The 24,671-nt window shown below is 45.7% G+C and overlaps 3 protein-coding genes across 13 annotated transcripts in view; 1 reads left to right on the forward strand and 2 right to left on the reverse strand.

Annotated features, from left to right (window-relative positions):
* On the reverse strand, window positions 1–4,646 carry LOC116332879 (CDKN2A interacting protein). Of its 3 annotated transcripts, XR_004200415.2 has the most exons (5): window positions 4,454–4,646; window positions 3,563–3,812; window positions 3,352–3,476; window positions 1,599–2,286; window positions 1–835 (listed from the first exon to the last, which is right to left on the reverse strand). XR_004200415.2 is itself a non-coding variant. In XM_031755958.2 (4 exons), exons 1-4 carry the CDS (start codon window positions 4,611–4,613, stop codon window positions 1,697–1,699), a joined length of 1,125 nt encoding a protein of 374 aa, XP_031611818.1. In that variant the 5' UTR covers window positions 4,614–4,646; the 3' UTR covers window positions 1–1,696. The 3 variants fall into 3 exon arrangements, 2 of the variants coding, with proteins under 2 accessions (XP_031611818.1, XP_031611820.1); XM_031755958.2 differs by having other exon boundaries at window positions 1–2,286; XM_031755960.2 differs by lacking the exon at window positions 4,454–4,646 and adding an exon at window positions 4,225–4,443 and having other exon boundaries at window positions 1–2,286.
* tubgcp4 (tubulin, gamma complex associated protein 4) lies at window positions 4,553–15,982 on the forward strand. Of its 2 annotated transcripts, XM_031755956.2 has the most exons (18): window positions 4,553–4,689; window positions 9,325–9,453; window positions 9,549–9,671; window positions 9,751–9,804; window positions 9,884–9,940; window positions 10,229–10,308; window positions 11,319–11,520; window positions 11,610–11,775; window positions 11,868–11,992; window positions 12,094–12,144; window positions 12,228–12,333; window positions 12,649–12,756; window positions 13,659–13,803; window positions 13,897–14,074; window positions 14,381–14,515; window positions 14,605–14,721; window positions 14,805–14,944; window positions 15,061–15,982. In XM_031755956.2, exons 1-18 carry the CDS (start codon window positions 4,612–4,614, stop codon window positions 15,065–15,067), a joined length of 2,001 nt encoding a protein of 666 aa, XP_031611816.1. In that variant the 5' UTR covers window positions 4,553–4,611; the 3' UTR covers window positions 15,068–15,982. The 2 variants fall into 2 exon arrangements, with proteins under 2 accessions (XP_031611816.1, XP_039473205.1); XM_039617271.1 differs by lacking the exon at window positions 4,553–4,689 and having other exon boundaries at window positions 9,322–9,453; window positions 9,528–9,671.
* tp53bp1 (tumor protein p53 binding protein, 1) overlaps window positions 15,972–24,671 on the reverse strand; it is a 20,937-nt gene continuing 12,237 nt past the window's right edge. For 6 of the 8 annotated variants that reach the window (XM_031755951.2, XM_031755954.1, XM_031755952.1 and 3 more), the window contains 10 exons: window positions 24,166–24,386; window positions 23,703–23,873; window positions 22,072–22,469; window positions 21,698–21,889; window positions 20,201–20,380; window positions 19,273–19,461; window positions 17,927–18,021; window positions 17,563–17,759; window positions 16,390–16,526; window positions 15,972–16,296 (listed from right to left, as the gene is read on the reverse strand). In XM_031755951.2, the coding sequence (XP_031611811.1) occupies window positions 16,106–16,296; window positions 16,390–16,526; window positions 17,563–17,759; window positions 17,927–18,021; window positions 19,273–19,461; window positions 20,201–20,380; window positions 21,698–21,889; window positions 22,072–22,469; window positions 23,703–23,873; window positions 24,166–24,386 (1,971 nt within the window). In that variant the 3' untranslated portion in view covers window positions 15,972–16,105. Of the gene's footprint in view, window positions 16,297–16,389; window positions 16,527–17,562; window positions 17,760–17,926; window positions 18,022–19,272; window positions 19,462–19,847; window positions 19,906–20,200; window positions 20,381–21,697; window positions 21,890–22,071; window positions 22,470–23,702; window positions 23,874–24,165; window positions 24,387–24,671 lie in introns of those variants that run through there. The other 2 variants (XM_031755955.1, XR_005614289.1) reach the window with 2 other exon arrangements.

The following is a 24,671-nucleotide window of genomic DNA, read 5'->3' on the forward strand; positions in this document are numbered from 1 at the left end:
TTAGTTTCAATTTGGTTTATTTAAAAATATATAGAAACAGGAGCACTGGCGTAAACGTACAATGGAACAGTATAGATACTCACACTTTAACGCAACCCTGTTCAATTTCAACCAAGACTGCAAGAAAGAAACAAACACGTTACGGCAGCACTTTACCCTCAAACACATCAGAAACACACACGACGCGTCCAAACAAACGTTCTTCATATTAACAACCAAATACTTCAAACTTTCTCATTTTTAACATCAACTTATTTATAATAATATCAAAGAAAAGCAGTAGCATTTACAGTCAAACAGGTACTGTAGTTGGCAGAGTCTCCCTCAGTTTGTCTGAATAATAAAAAAAACAATCTTCAGTTAAGTCCGTGTGGACATGTTTTTGAATCACTGGGATGCCAGTTCCATGAAGAACTGGAAACCAGTAACCATGACTGTAACCAGGATTTCAGATTTAGTTTGTCTGAACTAAGACATAATCAACGCACTGTTTCTCCAAGCTAATCGAAAAATTAAGAATAATGTGATCAATTCAATAAGGTGCAGCCCTGCTCTCCTAATATGATATCACATATACTGTTACAGTGGGCGACACTCATATTAACAATAAAACCAGTGTTTAGAAAAACCAGGGAATGTGCAAGTAACACCGTGTGAGCCAAAAGCTGCCCGTTTTTCTCCTCTTGGCTCTGTGTGACATCAGCGAGAGCAGGCGTGGCTCTGTCAGACACACAGCACACTGATCATCCTGCTGTTCATGAAGGGCAGCCAATTAGAATACAGCTGGCTGAGAGGGAAAGGAGCTGAATCAGCTGGTTTCAGACAGGGGGAGGGGCTGAAACAAATAAGAATGACTGAATTATGTTACAGAATCTAAATACGGAGATGGGAATGAGCATAAGAGGCCCCCCCTCTTTAAGTGCAGCTCACGACAGAATAGCAATGTCATTGCAACCCTTCACGAGTACGATTAAAGGAAAAGGCTGACATTTATCACTGAAACAAGAAACAACTAAACTAAATGCAGAGTGGTGCGCCCCAGTCTGATGTTTTTTTTAATATTCTCAGTAAGGAACAGTACATCATGTTTAGAAAAGAATTGTTACCCTGCCAGGTTATTGAAGCTGTAATTGTTGAGTCCGTGTGACTCACTTTGCTTGTAAGTTGTGAGTTGGAACCTAAAAAACCAAAACCCAACTCCTACCAATCAAATAAAACCTCATGTACTCCTGTGTTACCCTCATGAAATCAGCAGATAAAAAGCTGTGACACAGGAATGAAATGAAGGGGGAACGAACTACTGGCCAAACTGCTTTTGTCATAAACAGTCACAAACAGTGTAATATTGCAGTTTTGCTCATTGGTGGCTGCTGGACTTTTAACCAGTGCCACAGGCGCTCACTCCACACACTTTGGTTCGCTGTTTGCTGTCTTTACAACTCAGATAATGGCTGAAAATATCAGGAGCAGTGGAGTGGGTTTGGTTTTTTGCAGACTTGGGACTAGTTTTATTGTTCTGGTGATCGTGCACGCGTAAGATTATTAAGAAATGAAGGTATTGTGTGAAATGCACCATGACAGTTAATGCTCCAAGTTACCTAATATTCTCTGGGCTTAGCTACGATGGTCAGCTGCATAACAGTCTGGTCCCGACACAGGCGTGAACGCCTTCAGTAGCTCCACCCAGTCAAAGCTTCTACGATGAACTGTCTTCCAGCTGCTCGTCCTGAAAAGGGTAGCTGAGAGCAGGAGGAAAGCCCTGACTGCGGGGCTGTTCGTCCAACAGCATCAGATCATCCACGTCTTTCCCTTTGTACCTCCGCCGACAGATCTTTACAGTGACTTTCCGCCCCTGAAATACTTTAAGGGCTTCTTTGGAAGCCATGGCTCTGGCAGCGGCCTCGTCGCGCCCGTATCCTGTGCCCATGAAAACAGTCTGACAGCGAATTTCACACACGTGGCCTTCCTTCTGTGTGCGGCCCGCGGGGAGGCCCGTGATGTCCTTCAGCGGCACAAACACGCACGTCAGGGTTTGCTTGCACGACTCCACGCAGCTGCGAAGGATTTCAAAATGGTCCAAGTTGGGCCCAAAGCCCCCGGCTGACACCAGTTTCCACGCCACAGCCTTGTACAGGCGGTTGAAGAAGGGCTGGTGCTCTGCTGGAGCCTGTGGAGGTGGTCCCAGCTTCTGACTCGCAGGCCGCGCCGCCGTCCTGAGCGCAGGTCTGCTGTCGAGCTCATTAGGCCCAGCCTTGGCTCTTTTCACGCAGCTGTCATCCTCAAGCTCTGCAAAAGATGACACAGCAGGCAGGAAAACGTTGACTGCACGGGAATCTGTATTTAATGAGGAAACAGAGCCTCAGGTGTGGGTGTGTGAAAGGGAAAAAACCCTGTGCGTAGGTAATTACACTGAAACCTCACAGCAACAGAGAACAGCAGTGAAATGGATTTGTTGGTCAGTAACGAGCTACAGAAAACTGTCAAATCTATTCTTAGATTGAAGTCACATCACTTGTAAAAGCCATCCAAGGTAACCTTAACCTGTTATCATGGAGGATGAAACTAATGCAAATATTACTGTGTGTGTTCATATATGTCCGTGTTGACACGTCGGAGTGACAGGATCTCTTTTGCTTCTTAGCAAGCTTGACGAGGTTTGTGCATTATTAGCAAGCAGTGTTTGTTTTTTGCACTTAAAAACGCTGCAGCCCGTTCGTGACAGATCCTGCTCTGTGTGTGGCTTAGTCACAAACACACAACAGTCACAGCCCAGATTTAAAGTATTACAGATTTACTGCTGTTTGCATTCACAGCCGCTATCATGGATTGTTGAGTCAGGCTTGGTCGGGCTGCTCCGACTTTCTGAGTTGGAAATCTGACCTGAGGCGATGTTCCAGTGGAAAATTCAGAGTGGGAAGTCACTAATAGTATTTGAATCCAATGCAATCACAATGCACAATAGCATTTTAAGCATTGTTAACTGGGCTTTTTAAATAATATACACAATGGAAATGATTTCAACTACAGCCGGCACTTAAACGGTCCTTAAATGAAATTTATAGGAAAATCAACATGGCTGTATTATATTATCTTTGCGGGCTGTTTTTGATGATATCATCAGTACAGGTGTGTTAATGTCACCTGTCACCATTGGTTTCCTATGTATATATCACCCTGAATATTCCAGAGAAGGTAGAAGTATGAGACTACAGGCCAAACACTCAAAAATCAATTATTATGATTTTCTGTCGTTATCAAGCAGCAGCAGAAAAACCTGGACCCATTAAATAACAGGTAGTTTTCCCAAACGTAACCTGTGAAGATGAAATGTTAAACATGTGCACTGCTTACCAGCTGATGCGCTCCTCTTTCCTCTGGCTGTGAATTCATCTTTTGTTGTTTTGTGAACAGGAGGATCTTGGACTTTTATCCCTTCTCCCATCTCTTTGATCTTGTCCATTACAGCCTGTGGATAGCTGAGGGATTTAAAAGGTAACAATGAACTCTTATTATAGCGGAGAGCATCCACAGCTTGTCATTCTGCTCCATCAGCGTGTCCTACCTGCAGCCCAGGAAAACGTGATTAGCCCAGACCATGGACAAAGAGAGCAGCCTGTCCAGGCTGCTGCTGGAGACTCCTGGCTTCACTGTCGGGAAAGCCTCCATGTTCCTAAGGATGAACTCTCTCCGAGCGACCCACTGCTTGTTGCTCTCACAGTAGCTTCTGAATGTTTCCACCCATTGGGCCAGCTGCGGATTCTGGCCCAGGTACTCTGCAACCACGTCCTCTCCGCCACTCTCCCCCGCCATCCCTGCACTCAGACACGGTTTTACGGTTAGAAGAACAACAGAAAACTAGCAGCAGCTTATTTATTTGTTAGCGGTTAGCAGTGCTAGCGTGAATCATGCCACTTAAACTCAACAGGTCTGCGTTAGACGACGTAAAATGGCGGTGGCCCTACTAGTTTCAAACCGCTGGTGTTTTCCTGCTGACTTGCCTGAGAGCAGCCTAACGTTTGTTGTGTCAACTAGTAAATATACCAGAGTGGACCCAACAAACCGACTCCACGAACTAACGTTAGGACAAACGGCTAGTGGAATAACATTAGCTACAGCAGAAGACACGCTAACAGCAAAAACACAGACATAAACGAGAGTAACGGGATTGCCGTCGCTTGCACGGGAAATATAAAGTTAGTATTTTATACAGTAACTACGACATACCAAGCGCTCTCCGTTGCGATGTGCTTCAGCTAGTTACATGACCGAATAATGACGCCAGACTCGCGACGATATCTTAGTGCACAGGAAAAAACTACAATTCCCATGAGCTGGCTTGTGTTTACGCATCTCGCAGCGCTAATTGAAACCCAAACGAAGCACGCGTGGAGTTGCTAAAGGCTCTTGTCGATTTTAAAAACAAATAACATCGCAAGCCTGACTCTTCCACTACCGTGGAGCGATGTCTCCGGCTCCTGCAGCACTCTTCCCGTGATGCTTTTCGCGCTCACGTAACAAATCTGCGACGGCTCGGGCGGCGGTTTGTTTTGGTGGCTGAATGGGAATCTCTCCGCTACAATTTGAATTTCAGACACTTTAAGTTTCATTGACATGATTCACGAGCTCTTACTGGCGCTGAGCGGATACCCGGGGACGATTTTTACATGGAACAAACGAACAGGTTTACAGGTAACACGGAAACACTGCAGTTCTCTGATACGATAACTTCACTCAGATGTTAGCTAATATGCATGTGGTTACAAGTCAAAGCTTGACAATTTATTACAATTCAATTATGCATAAGCTAAATTATTAGCTTTGGTAGCACTATATTAAAGATATGCATTTTTGCTAGGATAGCTTACTGACAATTGGCAGGTTTGAATACTGCAAGATGAAACGTCACTCACCTGCCTTTTTATTAGGTACCCCTGTTCGTTTACGCAAGTATCAGCCAATCACATTACTGCAAATCTCTGCATTTAGGCATGTCTGTGAAGGTTCTCAGTCATTCAGGTCATCGTAGTCTAAGGATCTTGGATAAGAAAAGCGTCTGGACTTAAACTTTAAGTTGCTTGAAGACGTTTCACCTCTCAGTAGAGAAGCTTCTTCAGTTCTAGGGTCAAATGGTGGAGAGTCCCAGATTTAAGCTCTGTGGGAGTAACCCCTCCAAAGAGGGACAAAAGGACCCCCTGATGATCCTCTACCTAATCACATGAGCCAAGGTGGGTCACAATCAGCCAGGGTTTCGGGTGAGCTCATTGTGAAACCTGGCCCCACCCTATCATGTGATTTCCTGAGGTCAGATGGCCCAGGATGTGAGTGGGCGTTAAGGCGTCTGGGAAGGATCTCAAAACTGGATTATAGATGGCAGACAGTTGGTGTCGTAAACCACCGCCTCTGTTCAAAGATGGTCGCTCACAGTGGACATAAATCATCTGTCCTCTCTGTCCAAAATGTGAACATTGGCGCCTCGAAAGAGTGACCTTTGACCTTTAGATGCAGATGGACTGCTGAGTCTTGTCCTGTGGAGGTGGCTCTTCTATGTTGTGCCATGCGCTTGTGAAGTGGCTGTTTGGTCTCTCCAATGTAGAGGTCTGGGCATTCCTCGCTGCACTGTACAGCATACACCACGTTGTTCAGTCTGTGTTTTGGAGTTTTGTCTTTCGGGTGAACCAGTTTGTGTCTGAGTGTGTTGCTGGGTCTGAAGTACACTGGGATGTCGTGCTTGGAGAAAACTCTCCTGAGTTTCTCTGATACACCGGCTACATAGGGGATGACAATGTTGTTGCGTCTGTCTTTCTTATCCTCCCTCGCTGGTGTCTGATCTTCTTTTCTGTGACTCTTTGCTGACTTGATAAACGCCCAGTTAGGATAACCACATGCTTTGAGTGCTTCCTTTACATCTGTGTGTTCCTTCTTTTTCCCTTCAGGCTTAGAGGGAACATTTTCTGCCCGGTGGTGTAGGGTCCTGATTACTCCAAGTTTGTGTTCCAGAGGGTGATGGGAGTCAAAGAGGAGGTACTGGTCTGTGTGTGTGGGCTTCTGGTAAACTTCAATGATGAGGTTTCCATTCCCTTCAGTGCGCACGGCACGGTCACATGGAACATGGAAGTGGAAGAAGAGGCTCTTGGCTCTTTTAAAAGGAGAGCACCCAGCCACTGGTACAGATATGTGGACAACACCTGGGTCAAAATCAAAACCCGAGAAGTGGAATCCTTCACTGCTCACATCAACGCTGTGGATAAAAACATAAAGTTCACCAGGGAAGACACAAAGGATAACTGTTTGCCATTCCTGGACTGTGCTGTGCACATTGAAGAGAATGGCAACCTCAACATCGAAGTTTACTGGAAGCCCACACACACGGACCCCTCCTCGATTCAGAGATGGTCTTTCCCTTTTCATGTAAATGGCCTTGTTGACTCTGCGCTCAAACCAGCGTTCCTCCCTGTCCAGGATGTGTACATCCTCATCACTGGCCTGTGGGCGTAAATAGTCCTGGCCTGATGATCTGCCATCCTCTTCGCCAGAGGTTGTTTGGTTTCCCTGATGTATAAATCCTGGCAACCCTCCTGGTGCTTAACACGATCCCCAAAGGAGATCTGTGTTATACTGATTTTATGTTAGAAACCAGAGAAAGGCTTTTTGTGTTTTTAAGCTCTGCTCTCATTGAAATAATTACCAACATTACTTACTTCCCTTCTTCCTTTTGCTGCAACATTGTCTTTCATTGCTGTTATTTACATGTAAACTCGTCTGTTTTGTATCCATGTGTTTGGTGCTTTTTGCAGTTAAAATTTACAAGTGGGTGAATGGGTGTGGTATTTTTTCAAAAGGTCTATTCAAATGAATATTCCAGCTGTAAGCAGGACAGTGTGTGGGAGCGCCATTTGATTTGATTTGATGTCTTTTATGAAAGGCAAAGAAGGAACATCTTGTACACATCTCATTCTGTGTGTTTAGAAAAAAGATGTGTTCTAATAAAAGTGTGAGATGGAGAGTGTGCCTGTTGTGTGTCAGAGCTAAGCTGACATAACTCTGTCTTTCTTTTATGGTGTAAGCAGTTATAAAAGTGTAATACAGACAAATGTCTTGACTATATTTAAATAGAAGTATCAGAAAAAATGTTAGCAGTCTTTGTTTTACAGCTTCATATATAGATGTCCTAATACATGCTCAGTCATCTAGGTAAGTAAATCTCCAAAAGTTGATTCTGTTCATCTGGACGTAGCGGTGAATGGTACTCATGGCAATTGATCAGTGGTTGTTGATCAATGGTCATGAGAATTTGCATAATCATGATGAAGGTGACCTCACAGCCCATTGTTCCTTCAGAGGGCTGGTTTCAGTCATTATGCAAATGTACTGTTTATAAGGTTTGGGGAAACCTGCAGTCAGCTGAGACTGAAGACGTCACCTGGATGAGTGATGAAACGTTTCTCCCACTGAAAACGTCCAGATGAACAGAATCAGCTTTTGGAGAATCATATGGTAGTGAGTTGTGGCTGAAATATTCAGTGTATAATTCATTTATTAGGCAAGTTTCAAAGATAATCATTAGGGGTAACAACTGCTCCCAGTCACAGTGTTCAGCCAGGTTGCATTTGTGCCTGACTGTATTGGGAATGCATGCAAACATCATGCAAACTGCACACAGGTCTGATGTGAGGGTGCCAGGCTGTGCAGCATTCTGCTGCCCTCATTCCAACCACACAGCATCCAGTAAATAATCAAATACTAGCAACTCTGTAGTGAACACTTTCAGCCACTTCAGACTGGAACAACGCAGCAGTTGCAGATTATGTCATGATGTCATCTTCACTGCACGTGTAAGACTGGTGCACATACAGTGTGCTGAGTCACAACAACTGAACGTTTTCACTGCAGACATGTGAAATGGTTAAAATAGTGCAAGTAATGATGTCATGGCTCAGTTCTGTTAAAAAGAAGTACATTGATTTTGCTTATTTCTCATTGTTCATATGTAATGTTGGGGTAGTGCACACTTATATGAAATATAGTCAGAGAATGTATAATGTATGTACAGGCAATACATGGGAACTCCAAGCTAAGGCCTCAGAACAGCAGGAATGATGGTAACAGTAAAACACACCATGAAAATCATCACACGTCAGAACTAGCAAGAGACATACATAACATGAAGTATCGGTGTTATATTTTATGTTAAATGTTTATATATTTATCTCTTTATCAACACTTTATTTTTTGTCTGTTACTATGACAACTCCCTGCAATAAATAAAGAATAATCCTTTAATCGTCCCACAAGGGGAAATTTGGTTGTAACAGCAGCCAGAAAGACACATATACAAACAAACAGTACACAGGACACAGAACAGAAACATACACAATTTTTCTTACATATTTACATTAAGGACAATGGTTACTATAAACAGAGTACTGTACAGTTATTAAATTAAATATAAATAACTACAGATAAGAGGCAAACCAGGTTGTAGTGCGAATCGGTTGATTAACTTATTGCAGTTACAGCGCAGATGTAAACATCTATGATTGTTGGGAGCAGTTCTGATTGTACAGTGTGACAGCTGCAGGGAGGAAGGACCTGCAGAAACGCTCCTTCATGCATCTAGGATGCAGCAGTCTGTCACTGAAGGAGCTCTGCAGTTCAGCAACATTTCCATGCATGGGGTGGGAGACTCTGTCCATCAGAGATGTTATTTTGGCCAGAGTCCTTCTGTCTCCCACCACCTGCATTGGGTCCAGGGTGCATCCCAGAACAGAGCTGGCCTTCCTGATGAGTTTATCCAACCTCTTCCTCTCAGCTGCCGATAAACTGCTGCTCCAACATACCACACTGTAAAAAATGACAGATGCCACCACAGAGTCATAGAAGGTCTTTAAAAGCGCTCCCTGTACTCCAAATGACCTCAGCCGCCTCAGCAGGTAGAGTCTGCTCTGACCCTTCCTGTAAAGAGCATCAGTGTTGTGGCTCCAGTCCAGTTTATTATTCAGGTGAACACCCAGGTACCTATAAGAGTCCACTATCTCAATGTCTCAAAAGTTTCTCTGATTCTGATTCAACTTTATTTACAGAGACCGCGGCGTGTTGTCTGTCCAAACATGAACTTCTGCCAAACATATGTTACTTATAAAGTCATTTAAAGGACAAAGGAGAAGTGATTTACTGATTTAGCCTCGTCTGGATGCAACAGTTTCATTTTACAATATTAATAATGACTAAAGTGCGGTCAGAAGAAAGGAGGAGCGTCGGTGTAGTGCGTCATTCTAACTTATGTGTTTTTTCGGCACACTTAACTTGTTTTTACGTCACCTTCAGGTGTCCCAGGACCTGCCGTTCCTTCACCCCAGTGAGACCAGTGTCCTCAACAGACTCTGTAAACTGGGCTCAGATTATATACGCTTTACAGAGTTTATAGAACAACACACGGGACATGTTCATCCACAGGTGAGTCCTAAAACATTTATACGTGATGATTTTTTTCTTTTTGACTGCATCTTCGACACGGTCTCATTGTTCAGTAATACGTCCCTGCTGTGCAGGAGCATCACAGCAGCCAGCCCAGCCAGACCGGGCTTCATGGGATTTACCTGCGGGCTTTCTGCACGGGGCTGGACTCCATGCTGCAGCCTTACAGGCAGGCCCTGCTGGACCTCGAACAGGAGGTAAAGTCAGGAAAGGGCGACAGCCAAGAACAGCACAGCGTGTGAGACGACGCTCATTTCACTCTCTCGTTTGTTTCAGTTCCTCGGAGATCCACATCTGACGATATCTCATGTTAACTACAAGCTTGACCAGGTAAAGACTTGCCTAAAAAACACATTAAGATTTTCTTCTTAACTAAAATATAATGCTGACTTGGTTTGTGTTTGTTTAGTTCCAGTTGCTGTTTCCATCTGTGATGGTGGTGGTCGAGACGATAAAGTCACAGAAGGTAAAGGAGAGATACATCATTACTGAATAAAGGAGAGACAGCAGCACTTGTCCAGCGTCTGTTGTTCGCTGAAAGTCAATGAAATGAATACTCTTCTTTCACTGTTTAGTAATGTAGCTTACCAGCCTGTTTCCTGTGGTATGGTCCATAATAGAATTGATAAACGTGTTGTTATAGTCATGAAAATGGACCTTTGGATGAGCACTTGGTCACTGTACAGTGAGATGCTCTGTAATGCATCAGGAGGGCCTGGCGTGTTGTAAATACCTCGTGTATCTGCTGAATTAGATCCACGGCTGCCAGATCCTGGAGACGGTGTACAAGCACAGCTGTGGGGGACTACCCCCAGTACGCATGGCCTTGGAAAAGTAAGTCTATGTTTATCACGGTTTTAGCACTGGCGTAATAATACATACATTATCCTGCCACAGAGACTATAAGTAACCCTGTGTGGGTGTTTCCTTCCTTCACTGATGTGGATTTGACACTTCATGTGTGCTAAACATAACAAATCCCAGCGAGCTATTAAAATTCATTTATTCTCTTTCCTGTGACCTCGACCTGTGTTGTGACTGTCACCACTCCACCAGCTACAAAGGACAACAGCACCTGAACTTCATTAACCTGTGGACTGTTTTTAATGCCTAGTTTTCATTGTGGTGTTGATTGTATTATGGTGCCAAGCTTTAAAGGGTTTTCCACAGTGAGTTCAGTACTTCCTCTGATAATTGTTCATTTTAAAGGTTCACTTCATGTGTGCAACAGTAGAGCTAATGCTAAAGACAGATTCACCTAATCACCTTCATAAACACCTCAATGATTACTTTATGGTCTCAATCACCAGCTTCAGGTTTGTTTTAGCAGGATTCTGTGAATCATGTCCTCACGTACACTAAACATGTTACACTTTAAGGCGTGGCTGCTGTCTGCACATTCCTCTCTTTCTCAGTCATATTTAGTTTTATTTATACAGCACCAAGTCACAACAGCAACAGTGTGCTTTATACTGTAAGGTAGAGATGCTACAATAATACAGAGAAAATCCAACATGAGCAAGCACCTTGGCGACAGTGGGAAGAAAAAACTCCCTTTTAAGAGGAAGAAACCTCCGGCAGAACCAGGCTCAGGGACCAAAGACACAGTGTCACCTGGGGATGAACAGTAACTGAAAATGTCGTGCACACAGTGTGTGGATAGAACTGGACGTGGTGTAGTTGTCGATTGCTGCTGTTTCTAAAATAACTTTTTGTGGATGTGCTTCACATATGTTGTGCATTGTCTTGCATTACAGCACGTGCCATAGAATCAGTAGGATGTTTATACTTTCTTATCATTGAACACTGATATCAGCTATCCTTTTGTTTCTTTGAATCTGCAGGATTCTGGCCGTGTGCCACGGTGTGATGTACAAGCAGCTGGCAGCTTGGATGCTGCACGGGCTGCTGCTGGACCAAAGCGAGGAGTTTTTTGTGAAGCAGGGTCCCAGTGCTGGAGGAGCTGCTGCCAACCAAGAGGAGGAAGAAGAAGACCTGGGACTCGGAGGCTTGAGCGGGAAGCAGCTCCGTGAATTACAGGACCTGGTGAGTGGCACGCACGGACGTGCATCCAGCGCTGAACTCCGAGTGTGTTTTTCTCAAGTCTTTTAATGTCGGTCTGTGCTGTTGTGCAGAGGCTCATCGAGGAGGAGAACATGCTGGCTCCATCTCTGCAGCAGTTCTCCCTGCGCACAGAGATGCTGCCTTCTTACATCCCCATCCGAGTGGCTGAGAAAATCCTCTTTGTGGGAGAATCTGTCCAAATGTTTGAAAACCACAACCACAGCCCATCCAGAGCTGGTACTGGGAGCTTCTGTTGTAACCTACTGGAGTGGGACCTCTTCTTTTTGTGTGTCTAAAACAACCCAACCTGTTTCCTTCGTATTTTTCAGGCTCTATACTGAAACACCAGGAGGACATGTTTGCTGCTGAGCTGCATCGACTCAAACAGCAGCCTCTTTTCAGCCTGGTGGATTTTGAGAATTTGATCGATCGCATAAGGAGCACAGTGGCTGAGGTGAGCTCATCAGGGACAGCATCATTTTTAGCATTAAAAAAGGAAAACTAGCGAGCTGCTTTCACAAAGTAAAGCCCTCATGCTGTCTTGCTGATTTGCAGCACCTCTGGACGCTAATGGTGGAAGAGGCAGATCTGCTTGAGCAGCTCAAGGTTTGTCCTCATTGTCCTTGGTTCTGCATCATAAATCAGCGTGAAATGAACCGTGCTGATGTTTGTGTTTTGTTTGTTCCCAGATCATTAAGGACTTCTACCTGCTGGGTCGCGGAGAGCTCTACCAGGTTTTTATTGACCTCGCGCAGCACATGCTGAAGACTCCTCCGACGGCTGTCACCGAGCACGGTAAATATTGATGTGCGGGTCTCAAACAGCTTCCCCTCTCTGTTTATTTGTTCATAGGTAAGTTACACAGTTAAACACAATATGCAGCTGTTTGTCATTATGTGTTCACGTGCATTCGTGCCGTGCTACATGCCAAAAAAAGAAGAAGAAGAAAAATCATAATAATAAAACAAAACATCTGCAAGAAACAGACACATGTAGAGACTTGAAATGTGTGCAGGTTCTGTGTCTCTGCTCGTAAAGCAGCAGCAAAGTAAAAGCACACTCAAGGTCAAAGCTCTTGCAGCATCATATCATGTGATTTCTTTTCCACAGATGTAAACGTAGCCTTCCAGCAGGCAGCTCATAAGGTGCTGCTGGACGATGACAACCTCCTGCCTCTGCTGCACCTCACCGTGGACTACCAGGGCAAAGACGGCAAAGGTGGGCTCACTGGGTCACAGTGCAACCTTTGTTTAGGAGCCCCACTCCTGATGTCGTAAAACTCAGTCTGTGGCGGGTGGCGCCCTCTGCTGGCCTAAACTGTTTTTTCCAAATGAAGCCTTCATGCTTTGTCATCAGGTTAAAGCCGTATGTCCGGTGTTTTATTACAGTTAATAGAAAGAATTTATACTGTTACACAGCTACTGCTGAGTTTACTGATCAGATGTCAGATACCCTTATGGTGTACAGGACAACGTGTATATTTTGGCCTATTTTTGAAGTCATAGGAGATTAAAGAGAAACGTGGATCACAGAGTGAATGAAACACAGAAGTACAAAGTTCTCGTTTCACTAAAGGTTAGATATTCCAGCTGTTGGGGCTAAAACACTCGAACAACTGGAAGACCAGCATCCTGCCCCTGCAGATGCATTTCAGATACAACATTCTTATTGTTGTGATTGAGGCCGGTGTGAAAAGAGGAAGTTTGGAGAGCTTTGATTAAAATAGGAGAGGCTCTTTTTAGATACCTGCATTCAAACTGGAACCGTCAACATGTCATATTTATCATTTCACGATTATTGTGGTTAATCAGAGTCATCCCTAAATGTAAGTTCGTATAGGCTGAGAGAGAGAGGGCTAATAAAGGAACAATTACAGTCATTTATTTTATTTCAAATATCAGAGTCAGTGTTAACAGACTGTTAGCAGACGAATCTACATGAAAACAAGTCTGAAAGGTATTTATTTATTTATGAAGCACTTAGATCAAACGCCACACCATAAACTGCAGACTTCAGGTTTTAAATCCTCCCCCACACCCACTGTTACCGACAGTATTCACCTGGTGTACTTATACATGTTATCTCGAGCTGATGGTTGGTTACTATGCCTGCTTTCTCAGAGGCGTCAGGCCCCAGAGACGGAGCCACTCCTCCACAAGACACTTCCCCTCGCGAGGTTCCTCCCACAGGCTGGGCAGCCCTCGGTCTCACCTACAAGGTCCAGTGGCCACTGCACATCCTCTTCACTCCTGCTGTGCTGGAGAAGTGCGTGTTTGCACCCCTTACTGCACCTTTGATGCGTTTAGTCCCAGTGCATCCAGTCACCGTCCTCTCCTCCTCGTGTGTGTGTGTGGTCAGGTACAATGTTGTGTTCAGGTACCTGCTGAGCGTGCGGCGGGTGCAGTCACAGCTGCAGCACTGCTGGGCCCTGCAGATGCAGAGGAAACACCTGAAGTCCAGCCAGACGGACGCTGTGAAGTGGAGGCTACGCAACCACATGGCCTTCTTGATTGACAACTTGCAGTATTATTTGCAGGTAACAATGCAGCCGGGCATTTTAAACTACCAGCGCACAAGATTATCATTTAATGACCTTTGCATGAGGTTTTAGCTGTCATCAAAGACTTTCCTGCTCAGAGTCTGAGAGATTTAACCAGTTCTCCCATATCCTACTTAAAAATTGACTGGTGGCTAAATTAAATCACATTTCAAAGCCCGTTCGGGCATCAGTGCCTCATGACGGCTCGTCTGTGGATGCAGATGTTAAAAACCATCACAGGAGTAATAATTCAAGGAAAAAAGAATCACGTGCTGTTTGAATGATGTAGTTTTTAAACTGCAGGTGGATGTGCTGGAGTCTCAGTTCTCTCAGCTGCTTCAGCAGATCAACTCCACCAGAGACTTCGAGAGCATCCGACTGGCCCACGATCATTTCCTCAGCAACCTGCTGGCCCAGTCCTTCATCCTCCTGAAGCCGGTATGAGACACCAAACAAAAATGATGCTCAGCTGCTACATTTCACCCTCCTTACCTGAGGCCGCTCTGCTCACAAACTCTCACCTTCAGGTGTTTCACTGCCTCAATGAGATCCTCGAGCTGTGCCATAGCTTCTGCTCTCTGGTCAGTCAGACTGTGGTTTCACTGGATGACAGGGGAACCGCTCAGCTCGATCTGCTAGTCAAGGTAGAGAATACACACCTTTTTTTTCCTCTGTTGGAAACTGTAAAGAGACTTTTTTTTGTAATGCCAACTCTGTCAAATTTCAGGGCTTCAGACGCCAGTCATCCCTCCTGTTCAAAATTCTGTCGAGCGTTAGGAACCATCAGATAAACTCTGATCTGGCTCAGCTGTTGCTGCGACTGGACTACAACAAATACTACACCCAAGCTGGAGGCACACTGGGCAGGTAGGACCAGTGTGATCATCATCTATAGCTCATGTTCAGGTGCAGAAAATTCAACACAGACGGTCATCAGAATGTACCACGGTTAATCTAAAATATATACTTCCTGTTTTTTTCAGTGTTTAAGAAGAGCCCACAGGAAGTTATTTAACCTGCAGAAGAGACTCCCATCACCGGCTTCACCCAACCTTTGAACAACCATATTACAATGATCACTTTCACTGTAGTAATACTGAACTGAGCAGATAGTTTGGGTTTGTTTTACATGCAGAGATGATCAAACTGCTCTGAAGTTAACATGAGAAGCAAACAAACGTCACTGTTTTTGTAGAGCTCACTACATCAAAAAAGAAAGTCTTGAGTGGGAAATAGTTCAGTGTGGCCCAAACAACCAAAGGAAAAGGCCGTTTGTTCCCTTTGTCGATGAGATCATGGAGAACAGTCTGATCTTTGTTTGATAAAACTGTAGAGTTGATGTAAAAGATGAGATCGTGACATCACCTTGGTTTCTGGACTTCCATTTGAAATGACTACATATCATATGTATCATATATCTGAGCAAGCAAGGTCATATTTGTGGAAGCAGTAGGTGGGTCTGAACAGACGGGTAAGACGATAGCCAGTTGTCAAAAATAAAAAAAACACATGCACAGCTTTTTAAACCATCAGATCTCTGTAAATGCATGTAGCCATGGCGACACTTTGCTATGCATCTATTCTAATTGACAGATTAGCATCCTACACTGGCAGTTGCTAATCTTTATGTTTAGCTTGGCCTAATCCACAGCAGACATGGATTCAATGTGCAGCCTGTCATCGAACTACGCTGGATGTTTTTACAATGTATTCAGTTTAGGCGCTGTGCTCGTTACACCATCATCACTCAGTGTATGGAAATGGAGGCGGAGATCACAGGAGCACTGCTGGGATGTAATGTGGGCGAACCCTCCCTTTGACTCTTGTATAAACTGTAAATATTAACGGCTTGTTGCGTGTACTGTTTTGTGTGGAGAAAATAAACATCAATGCATTAAAATGAAACAAGGGTCACAATTTATTATCTCATAAAAACGGACAGGATCAAGTTATATACAGCAGTAGCATGCAACAGAACTAAAGCTCAACATTTAGCTTGGTCAAAGGCATTTTGCACATGGGGTCAGATTATGAGGATGAGGAATAGTCGTGGCAAAATTGAGGCTTGCTGTCGAAAGCCAGGCGCTCCCCGCAGATGAGACTCTGGATGAGCCACTCCGGAGACACCAGCGGGATTTCCTGTGATGTTGCGCTTTTCTCGAGCAGCGGCGGACAAGCATGGTCTGTCACCACGAGGTCATACTTGCCAGCAGGAATGTCTAAGGATGGAGCGGGAAAGTGAACAGATTAAAGTTTCAGCACAGCAGCGAGACAGGGTGCATTGTTTGGACATCACTGTGTGGATCCTGTACCAGAGTTGTCCTTGTCTGCTTGGAACTGCCGGACGGAGGAGCCTCCACCCATGGTAATCAGCTGGGCCCACAGTTCCACCGGCTTCTCAAACACCAGAAGGGCCCGCAGGCCTTTGAAGGGGCTGCAGCGGGGATGCCTGAGAGGACAAACAGAAAAGATCAGAAGCAACAAAGGCTCTGTGACTTGTAAACAAGAACACTTTGGTTTATTCCACATGGAAATATCTTAAAGATAAGATAAGATACCTTTATTAGTCCCACAAGGGGAAATTTCATAAAGTACCATCATAAAACAATGTCATAGCTGATGACATCACTTAAGAGTGACATCACTGAATCAGCTGCGATTCTTACACCTCTGACCTCGTGAGGACCAAGGATAGTCAGGAGAAACCAGGATTTTATCAGCACGTTTTTACACTGACTACTGGTTTCCAGTCTGAAGTAACATCCACCTGTTACATTGTAGCAGACGAGACTTTTCCCCACAGCAGGACAGACTAATGTGCTGAAACCTGCCACTTTACTGCTCACAAGGAAGAGCAGGGATCAGTCATGTGATCTGTTCTATTTATTATACAAACAGGTCAAATGATGAGTGGGTGGAGCTTGATTATGCCTTTGAGTGTCAATTCCAATAAAGATTTTTCAAAAGAAGATGGTCGTTTGACTTCTACACTGGTGTTAATTTGTACCAAGTGTGAATGGAAACTGCACTGCTGGCTTCATCAGTAAACTTACTACACACAGCATTTTGTGCCCACACTCGTGTTCTTTGGGGTGGCTGTAGCTCAGGCGGTAGAGCAGGTCATCTACTGATCGGAAGGTTGGTGGTTCGATTCCTGGCTTCCCCAAGTCTGCATGGGCAAGATACTAACTCCAAATTGCTCTGTGATGCATCCATCGGAGTGTGAATGTGTGTGAATGTTAGTTGGAAAGCACTTAGGAAATGTGCTTGGGTGAATGCCCAAGTTGTGTAAAGCGCTTTGAGTGCTCAGAAGAGTAGAAAAAGCGCTATATAAGAACCAGTCCATTCACCATTTGGTTGTTTGTTGACTTTCATGTTCCCCCAATAAAAACGAATCTTTTGATGTGATTTGCAGGAGATGTGCTGCATTTCAAATGGAACCTTTATTATTATAAATAAATCCCAAACATAAAGCGTCCTCTCACCACTCCACTATGGCATCGTCCAGCCCCACGCCGGCAGGCAGCAGGTAGTTCCTGTAGTTGAGCAGTTTGTTCTCTTTGCAGCAGTCTCTCACCCATATGTGCGACACACACGGCACGCCGCTGGCTAAACACAGCAGGTACTTCCTGGTACGGCAGTGCTGGTCTGCGATGAGCAGGCTCTGGTAAGCTGCCTTACACTGAAAAGGGAGTCGAACACACACTCATTTACTGCACTGCTTCAGACTTTAGGTGATGTTTGTTACCACGGAGAAGACTAATATTGCTTTGGTGAGCTGGCACAGATATGTGTAACGTAAACATATCTGTGCGATCACAGGCACATGCTAGGGTTTTCATTACTTACCTGTTCTTCATTGAAGTTTGGCAGGATGAAGCCTCCGCCCGCCTGCAGCTGCGATTCTGTGTATGACTTGTTATACGGACCCGTCTGCACATAATCTGAAGAGAAAAGCATCAAAGGAGGCAGGAAGGCTTCAACAATTGTGATTAGGGCTGGGTCCAGTGTGTAGTTAGCCAGCTGCACATACTCTCATGTTTCCAGTGGTGGATGTTCATATTAAACATAGTCAGTTTCACATAATGAGATGAGTCTGTGCAAAACGCTCGGGATGCTCTGAACACCGAGTTTCAGAGTGTTTTTCTCACAGTGGATAATTATGTTCCCCTCATCTGTCTGTCAGGCAGCTAAGCAGCAGAAAGCTGCCTGGAGCTGCAGCTGAAACAGACTGAGGATGAACTGAGGAGCTGCACCGAGGTCAGCATAGGACGAGGATTACTTTCAGCTGTGAACCATGTAAACCACAATCAGCCCCCTTTAACATCCCGAGATGCACCTGGCTGCACATTATATGCATTTTGTCATTGTTAGTTAATTGTAGCTTATTCGTGGTTATTTTGAGGTTCCAATACTTTTTGGAAATACACAAAAAGCCCAGCACTTTACTTTGAGTCCATGTTTGGTGTGTTAGCTACTATGAGCATTTCTGCAAACCGTGGAGAAAACAGTGTGTGCAGGTCATCACACTTTTTTCTGATAATGTGGACTCCTGTTCAGTTCAACAGTATTTATATTGCACCAAATGACGACAACAGTCGCCTCAATTTTCTTTAAATTGTAGGATAAAGACCCCACAAAACTAGAGAGAAAACCCAAACTATCAGACACTTGGCGATAGTGGGAAGGAAGAACTCCCTTTGACAGGAAGAACCCTCCGCCAGCACCATGACCAGTTGGGGGTGAGGGGCACCAGCACCACATAGTGGGAAAGAGGTAATTACGGCCCAGAAATGAGCACCACAAAATGATGGGCTAAACTGGACCCAGTGATGCTACTGGAAGAAGTTTTACTCACTATAGTTGAAATCGTGATTTTCCCACAGTGGGAATGAGCCCAATAAGCAAGTTTATGCACCAAATGCTTCTCAAACATGTGGAAACATATAGTGTTATTAAATGCATGACCACTGGGGGAAAAGCAGTAAGAGTGAGTGTTCATGTTCATCTGTCCAAGCTCATGTATGTGATGATATCACTGCTTCATCAACAAGCGAGCAACACTGCTGCCTTCAGCAGAAAACCCTGTCGACAGCTACGTTTGGGCTTCCAGACAAATCTTTATGCAACATTAGTGTTTATCTGACATGACTGAAGGCTCAAATCTGGAGGTGCTGAAGCACAATCTGTCTCACCCTCCTCATCCTCGCTCGTGAGCTTGTTGGTCAGGCGGTCGGTCTCAGACGAGGCGGTCAACATGAACGCGAAGCCCATAAAGAGGGACGTGTTCTGGGGCAGCGGACCGTGAGAGTCTTCCACGTCCCCAGACTGACCCGGGACATCGGTGCCACTGCCCGAGGTATTGCACACACCGACCCGCTGAGCTGAGGACACAAACACACGCAGGACTTAGAGGTTAAAGACAGGGACTTCTTTAAACGACGAGTTCACCCAAAGCCACAATAAAACAGTTTCTCACTCATTTTAACCATGGAGATAGTTTTTGATGTATTGTTGTGATGTGTGAGGAGTTCCTGCCCAGAGAATAAGCAGGAGTGTAACAGCAGCATCATTCCTGACACGCGGGAAAAACAACACACCCATGTTGGGCGCAGAGCTCAGAGAGACTGTTTCTGTGATTTGGCTGAACTGGTCTTCCCAACATCAAACAGAACAGCTGTGCTCACATAATGCACCCGTGAAATCCACTTCCCTTCCCCTCCACCCGTGAACAACACCATGCTAAAACTGCGGGTGGGTTATTCATTACCGAGTCAGTCTCAGCAGCAGAGGACGCACACAGGCCGCATGAAGGTGTCTTCATCATGCTCAGTACAAAAATGGCATATTACTGATTTCACATGAACAACAACCTGAATCAAGTCTGCATCAGGATGAATAAAACAGTCTATAACACACAATCATTAAAAGTCATCTTAAAACTGTTAAAAATCAGCTGCTAATCATTCACAGTCCATTAAAACCAGTTTGCATCGCGTTTAAAATCACAATTTTAAAATTCAAAGCTAACTGCAATACCATAAATATATGGCATTAACCCCAACAACACACACACACACACACACACACACAGCCATGGTCACGGCGAGGCGGTCTTCGTACCAGCTCTGGCCCCCGCCCCCCTGCGCCCCCTCTTGGCCGGCCCCTGGTTGTCCTCTGAGGCCATCAGCTTCCTCTTGCTGGAGGTTCCCGGGGTGCGAGGGCTGCTGGAGGAGCTGCGGTTGGGAGTGTTCTGACCTCCAGGGGTTCCTCTGCGTCTCCTCTTCCCCTCAACCAAGTTATCTGAGGATGATAATAAATATCAGCAAACTGAAGGGAACATACAACTGGGAGCAAGAGCTCGAGACAGTAGTCCAGTATGCACACTGAGTATATTAGGTTTAACCACTGGTCTCACTATAGGTCTCAGTGCATCTGAAGAGCTGGACGACGTCTGTCTGCCGATGATGCTTTGGGCACTAATATGAGCTATAAGATGACACAGATAGTCTTTACTTCTCTGGAGCGATAACACAGGAGGAGTTTGGCGCAGGAACAGAGCTTCAGTATTAGACGAGCACGCCTGCTTCCAGAGCAAATGTTTGTATGTCATCTGTGTCCTGAACAATTAACGCCGATCTCATCATAACTTACACAGCCAGCATGATCTTAATCATCATGGTTTGAATGGTGAACCCAGCCCTTAAATGACAGTGGGCGGAGCGAAAAGCAAACACTTTACACGTGTCTGATCAGAGGACGGTGGCTTGAAATACAGCTGCCAAGGAAACGCCGCTCTGCTCTCATTTTTCAGTGCAGCTGTATCACAGTCAGGCACGAATGAAAGGCACCATCAAGCACTCCTCTCTGATGGTGTCCTGTAAGTTCTACCATTCCCCGTGCTTTGTCACATTAAACCAGGGCTCTCAAAGGTGCCTTTAAACTGAACTCAGGATGATGTGTGAACACAAACAGGCTCACAGCCCACCGAAGCAAACCAAACTCTTCCTCGTGTATTCTTTACACAAAGTGCTACATGTATGCAGGACTTCTTCCCAGCTCTCTGAGCCCGCCGTTTACGGATCACATGCTACTGCATTTGCCTGCTGGGACAAACACACAGACTTCCTGTATTTACTGCCTCTAAGCATTAAAATAAGTGAGGAACCTCTAAGACTGCACTGCAGAACAACTATTAAGGGGGGCTTGTGCTTTTATAATGACCCTGTGCTGACCCGACTGTCATTACAGAGGAACGCACGGGCCAGAAGACAGAAGAAGGTGCTAACACTGGTTCCACACCACACTGTGTACTGTAACAAACACACACTATAACGTCCAAGTTATTGGTTCCTTTTGTCTCCATCATGGATGAGAATGATTGGCTTTGAAAAACTCTAAAAACAGTGAGAGCTGCGATCAGAGAAACAGACGCATCAGTCGAGAAGTGGATCAGAAGGAACCCGGTTACACTCAGGCTGAACTTTCTATTGGTCTATTTTAAAGAGTTCGCCCTGTTTAAGGACTGTCGAGGTTTAAAAGAGTTAAGCACAGTGAGAGTCACGGGCAGAGGCGGTACCACCGCCGTGTGGGTCCATCCTCAGCTCTGCGGCGTCTTACCCAGACTGATGTCGGAGGCCTTGGCCAGAGGAGTGGTGGGCTCGTAGGGCCCGAGGCTGTGCTGCTCCCTCAGCTTGTTTCCCTGCTCCAGCGACAGGATGACCGATGTCCTGTTGTACCACTGCCTCTGACCCTCCTTCTCCACGCTGTAGAACAGCTCCGGGCCTTCTGTTTTATGGCCCTTAACAACACCTGCACAAACACAAGAACCATCAGTCCTGCATGTTTTAGTCTTTCATGTAACAACCACAGAAACAGTCAGAGCTGATATCACTGTTAAATCTCCTCCGTCCAAACCAGGTGGAGTAAAAGGACAAAAAACCAAACTCACCACAGCGATCTTACTAAACTACGCGCGGTTATCACTTCCTCACCTATACTGAAGTACTCGTCTTCCAGCAGAGCAGTGACCTCCGTCTCCAGCGGGATGGGATCGCACAGCAGGATATCCTTCCCGGCAACCTCACACTCGTAGCCATCGTCGAACCGCAAGCGGAATCTCCCCTCGCCGGCGTCTTTGATGATGCGACCAGAGTAGAAGTAGCCATTGGATGACCACTTAGCCACCACCCGCAGGCCGATGAAGCTGCTCCCGGCTGAGCTCGCCGCCTCTGGCGAAGACCTGAGGGAGTCTGAGTGGCTGGGCAGCTCGGGGTCCGTGGGGCTGACAGGGAAGCGTGGGGGGAGCACGCGGCTGTACGGCTCATCTTCTGAGGAGGACTGTGGCTGACCCTGAGCTCTCAGTCTCTGCAGCGAGCCACCGCCTCCTCCCCTTTAGAGAGAACAGTCTCGTGTAAAAGGCCTGTGTTGTCCCAATCCAAGCAGAGACGGAAGACATTCCACAGATGCACAGAATTTTAATGGAATCAGTAAATATCCTTTAGCTTTAGCTCATTTTTGGACCTGCCTATGTCAAAATAATCCTTTTGGTTTTATTTTATTTGTTGAAATGAACCACAAGTATCTTTAAAGCAGCTTTTATCCAGCTGGAGGTTAGCAGACAAACTAGCTCTCTGTCCCGTACCTCAACGAAAGCTTAGAGTCTAATCTGCAGTGACGCGGTGCTGCTGTCTGTGTGGTATGGGAGCACTTCATGAGCATAAACTACAAACTCTGCAAAGGTGATAACACCCAGCACCCCATCTAGCCCCAGATTAACTACACAGGGTAAATCTGCACAAGTTTCTGCAGGTGACTTATTAAAAAGGTCTTAATTCAGAAACACAACCAGCTAAATCTGCCGAGAGCAGCACAACTGAATGAGCCCTGAAAAAGAAGATCCAACAAAAACTACAGTAAGCTCGAGTTTTACAGCTGTGTTTCTGTCTGAAACCGAGCGGTGACAGTCAGCACAAGAACGATCAACGTGTCCTCTAGAAAAGCAAACGCTCCTGGGAGAGCTTCCTGTGGACTGTGTGGGCTTCATGAGATCGAGCCCGCAGCTCTGGATTAATCTGCCAGGCAGGGTGGAGAATTTAGCTACAGCAGGGCTGTTTGACTACAAACATGTCTGCCTTGTAAACCTGAGATTTCAGATCTGCATGTTGTCGTTACTGTGCCACGAGCGCAAACATCACTGCTACTGGGTTTTTTCCCCTGCATGCCATAAGAGGCTGCTGGAAAGAACTGAACCTGAGGGCAGCAGGTGGGGCAAAACCCTGCATTAAGCATTAAGTGGCCCCTGAGTCACATGATTCACCTGTACACGAGACATTTAAGACATTTGAACATCGAGTAACTACTAGATAAACCCCAGTAAAAGATCTGGAATTATTGTTAGCACAGTAATAACTTATTTCTGGGAAATTTTCACAGATATTCTTGTTTTGTTTTTTTAGATGTGCAAACCGTGAACCTGGTTTCAGCTCCGAGTGAGAAGATTAGTGAGAAGAAAATGAGTAAGAAAAGGAAAAGGTGTTATTAAGTTCGTGCAGCTGGCGAGGGCTCAGAGTGTTTCCTGTCCATGGTTTCTGTAAGTGCAGAGCGAGCCTCAGGGAGGACTCACCTGGACAGGGAGGAGCGGGACGGGGGTCGGCCCCTTCTAGCCCTTCCTCTGGGGGTCAGCGGGACGAAGGCCCGGGACCCCAGCGTGCTGTAGCCTCTGTTCAGTGTGACCACTGACCCTGCCCTGTGACCCCTGTGACCCCTCTGTTGATGCCCACCTCCCCTCCTCGGACTGCAGACACACAGAGGGGACGAATGGAGCCGGTCAGGTTGCACAGGCACCGATCTGGGGACACTTTTAAAAGTCACCTCACTGACAAGTGAGAGCTGTGCAGCGACCCCAGATCTACACCTGTGACAACACGGACCTGTCGCAGGCAGGGATCAGTGAATCACTGAGAAATCAGGATGTTAGAGTCACAGCAGGTGAAGAAGTGACACAGCATGCAACTAGTGGAGAGAGAGAGCAGGAAGGTTGAGGAGAAACGGTAAGAACTTTGGGACGGTGGAGGACGAGGAGTTACCTCATGGATTTGAACCCTCTGCTCGCTGGAATGATGAAGTCTGGTCTGGTGAGGCCGGTACTGCTGCTGGTTCCCCCGGAGCTGTGCTGCAGGCTGGACGCTTTGGACGAAAGCGAGCTGATGTCCCCCAGATCACCAGAGGTCACAGAACTGCTGCCTGTGCGGCACGGAGAGATGTCGCTGTCCAAGACCTGACAGTCCACCACGGGCTCCTCGCTCTCCTGGACACGTCGGGCAGTGACACGAGAACACGTTAAACAGCCAAAATCTATAAATACATTTTCCTTTAAAAACAAAGAGGCCTGATAGTGAAAGAACCATGGATGTCTGCACAGGATTGCTTGGAGGTCAAACTCCATTTCCTTCTCGTTCTGGAGGCTGCAGCTCGTGCTCATGCACACTCAGTTTCCCATGAATGTGACTCAATGTGATTTTTTGAGAAATGAATATTCAGCAGAAATTAAACGAACGCTGAGGGTGTTTGGACAAACGATGCACATTTTAAT

This window comes from Oreochromis aureus, linkage group 1 (genome assembly GCF_013358895.1).
Source record: "Oreochromis aureus strain Israel breed Guangdong linkage group 1, ZZ_aureus, whole genome shotgun sequence".
NCBI classification, from domain to species: domain Eukaryota; kingdom Metazoa; phylum Chordata; class Actinopteri; order Cichliformes; family Cichlidae; genus Oreochromis; species Oreochromis aureus.

What these genes read in the sequence shown, in the direction of transcription:
- tubgcp4 (XM_031755956.2), top strand. Translation starts at nt 4,612, where the DNA reads ATGATTCACGAGCTCTTACTGGCGCTGAGCGGATACCCGGGGACGATT. An exon ending in GTACGCATGGCCTTGGAAAA is followed by an intron (nt 10,309 to 11,318) that starts GTAAGTCTATGT and finishes TTGAATCTGCAG; the next exon opens with GATTCTGGCCGTGTGCCACG. An exon ending in GACGGCTGTCACCGAGCACG is followed by an intron (nt 12,334 to 12,648) that starts GTAAATATTGAT and finishes TCTTTTCCACAG; the next exon opens with ATGTAAACGTAGCCTTCCAG.
- LOC116332879 (XM_031755958.2), bottom strand. Translation starts at nt 4,613, where the DNA reads ATGTCAATGAAACTTAAAGTGTCTGAAATTCAAATTGTAGCGGAGAGA. An exon ending in GCCGGAGACATCGCTCCACG is followed by an intron (nt 3,813 to 4,453) that starts GTAGTGGAAGAG and finishes GTCTGAGTGCAG; the next exon opens with GGATGGCGGGGGAGAGTGGC. An exon ending in AAAGAGGAGCGCATCAGCTG is followed by an intron (nt 2,287 to 3,351) that starts GTAAGCAGTGCA and finishes CATCTTTTGCAG; the next exon opens with AGCTTGAGGATGACAGCTGC.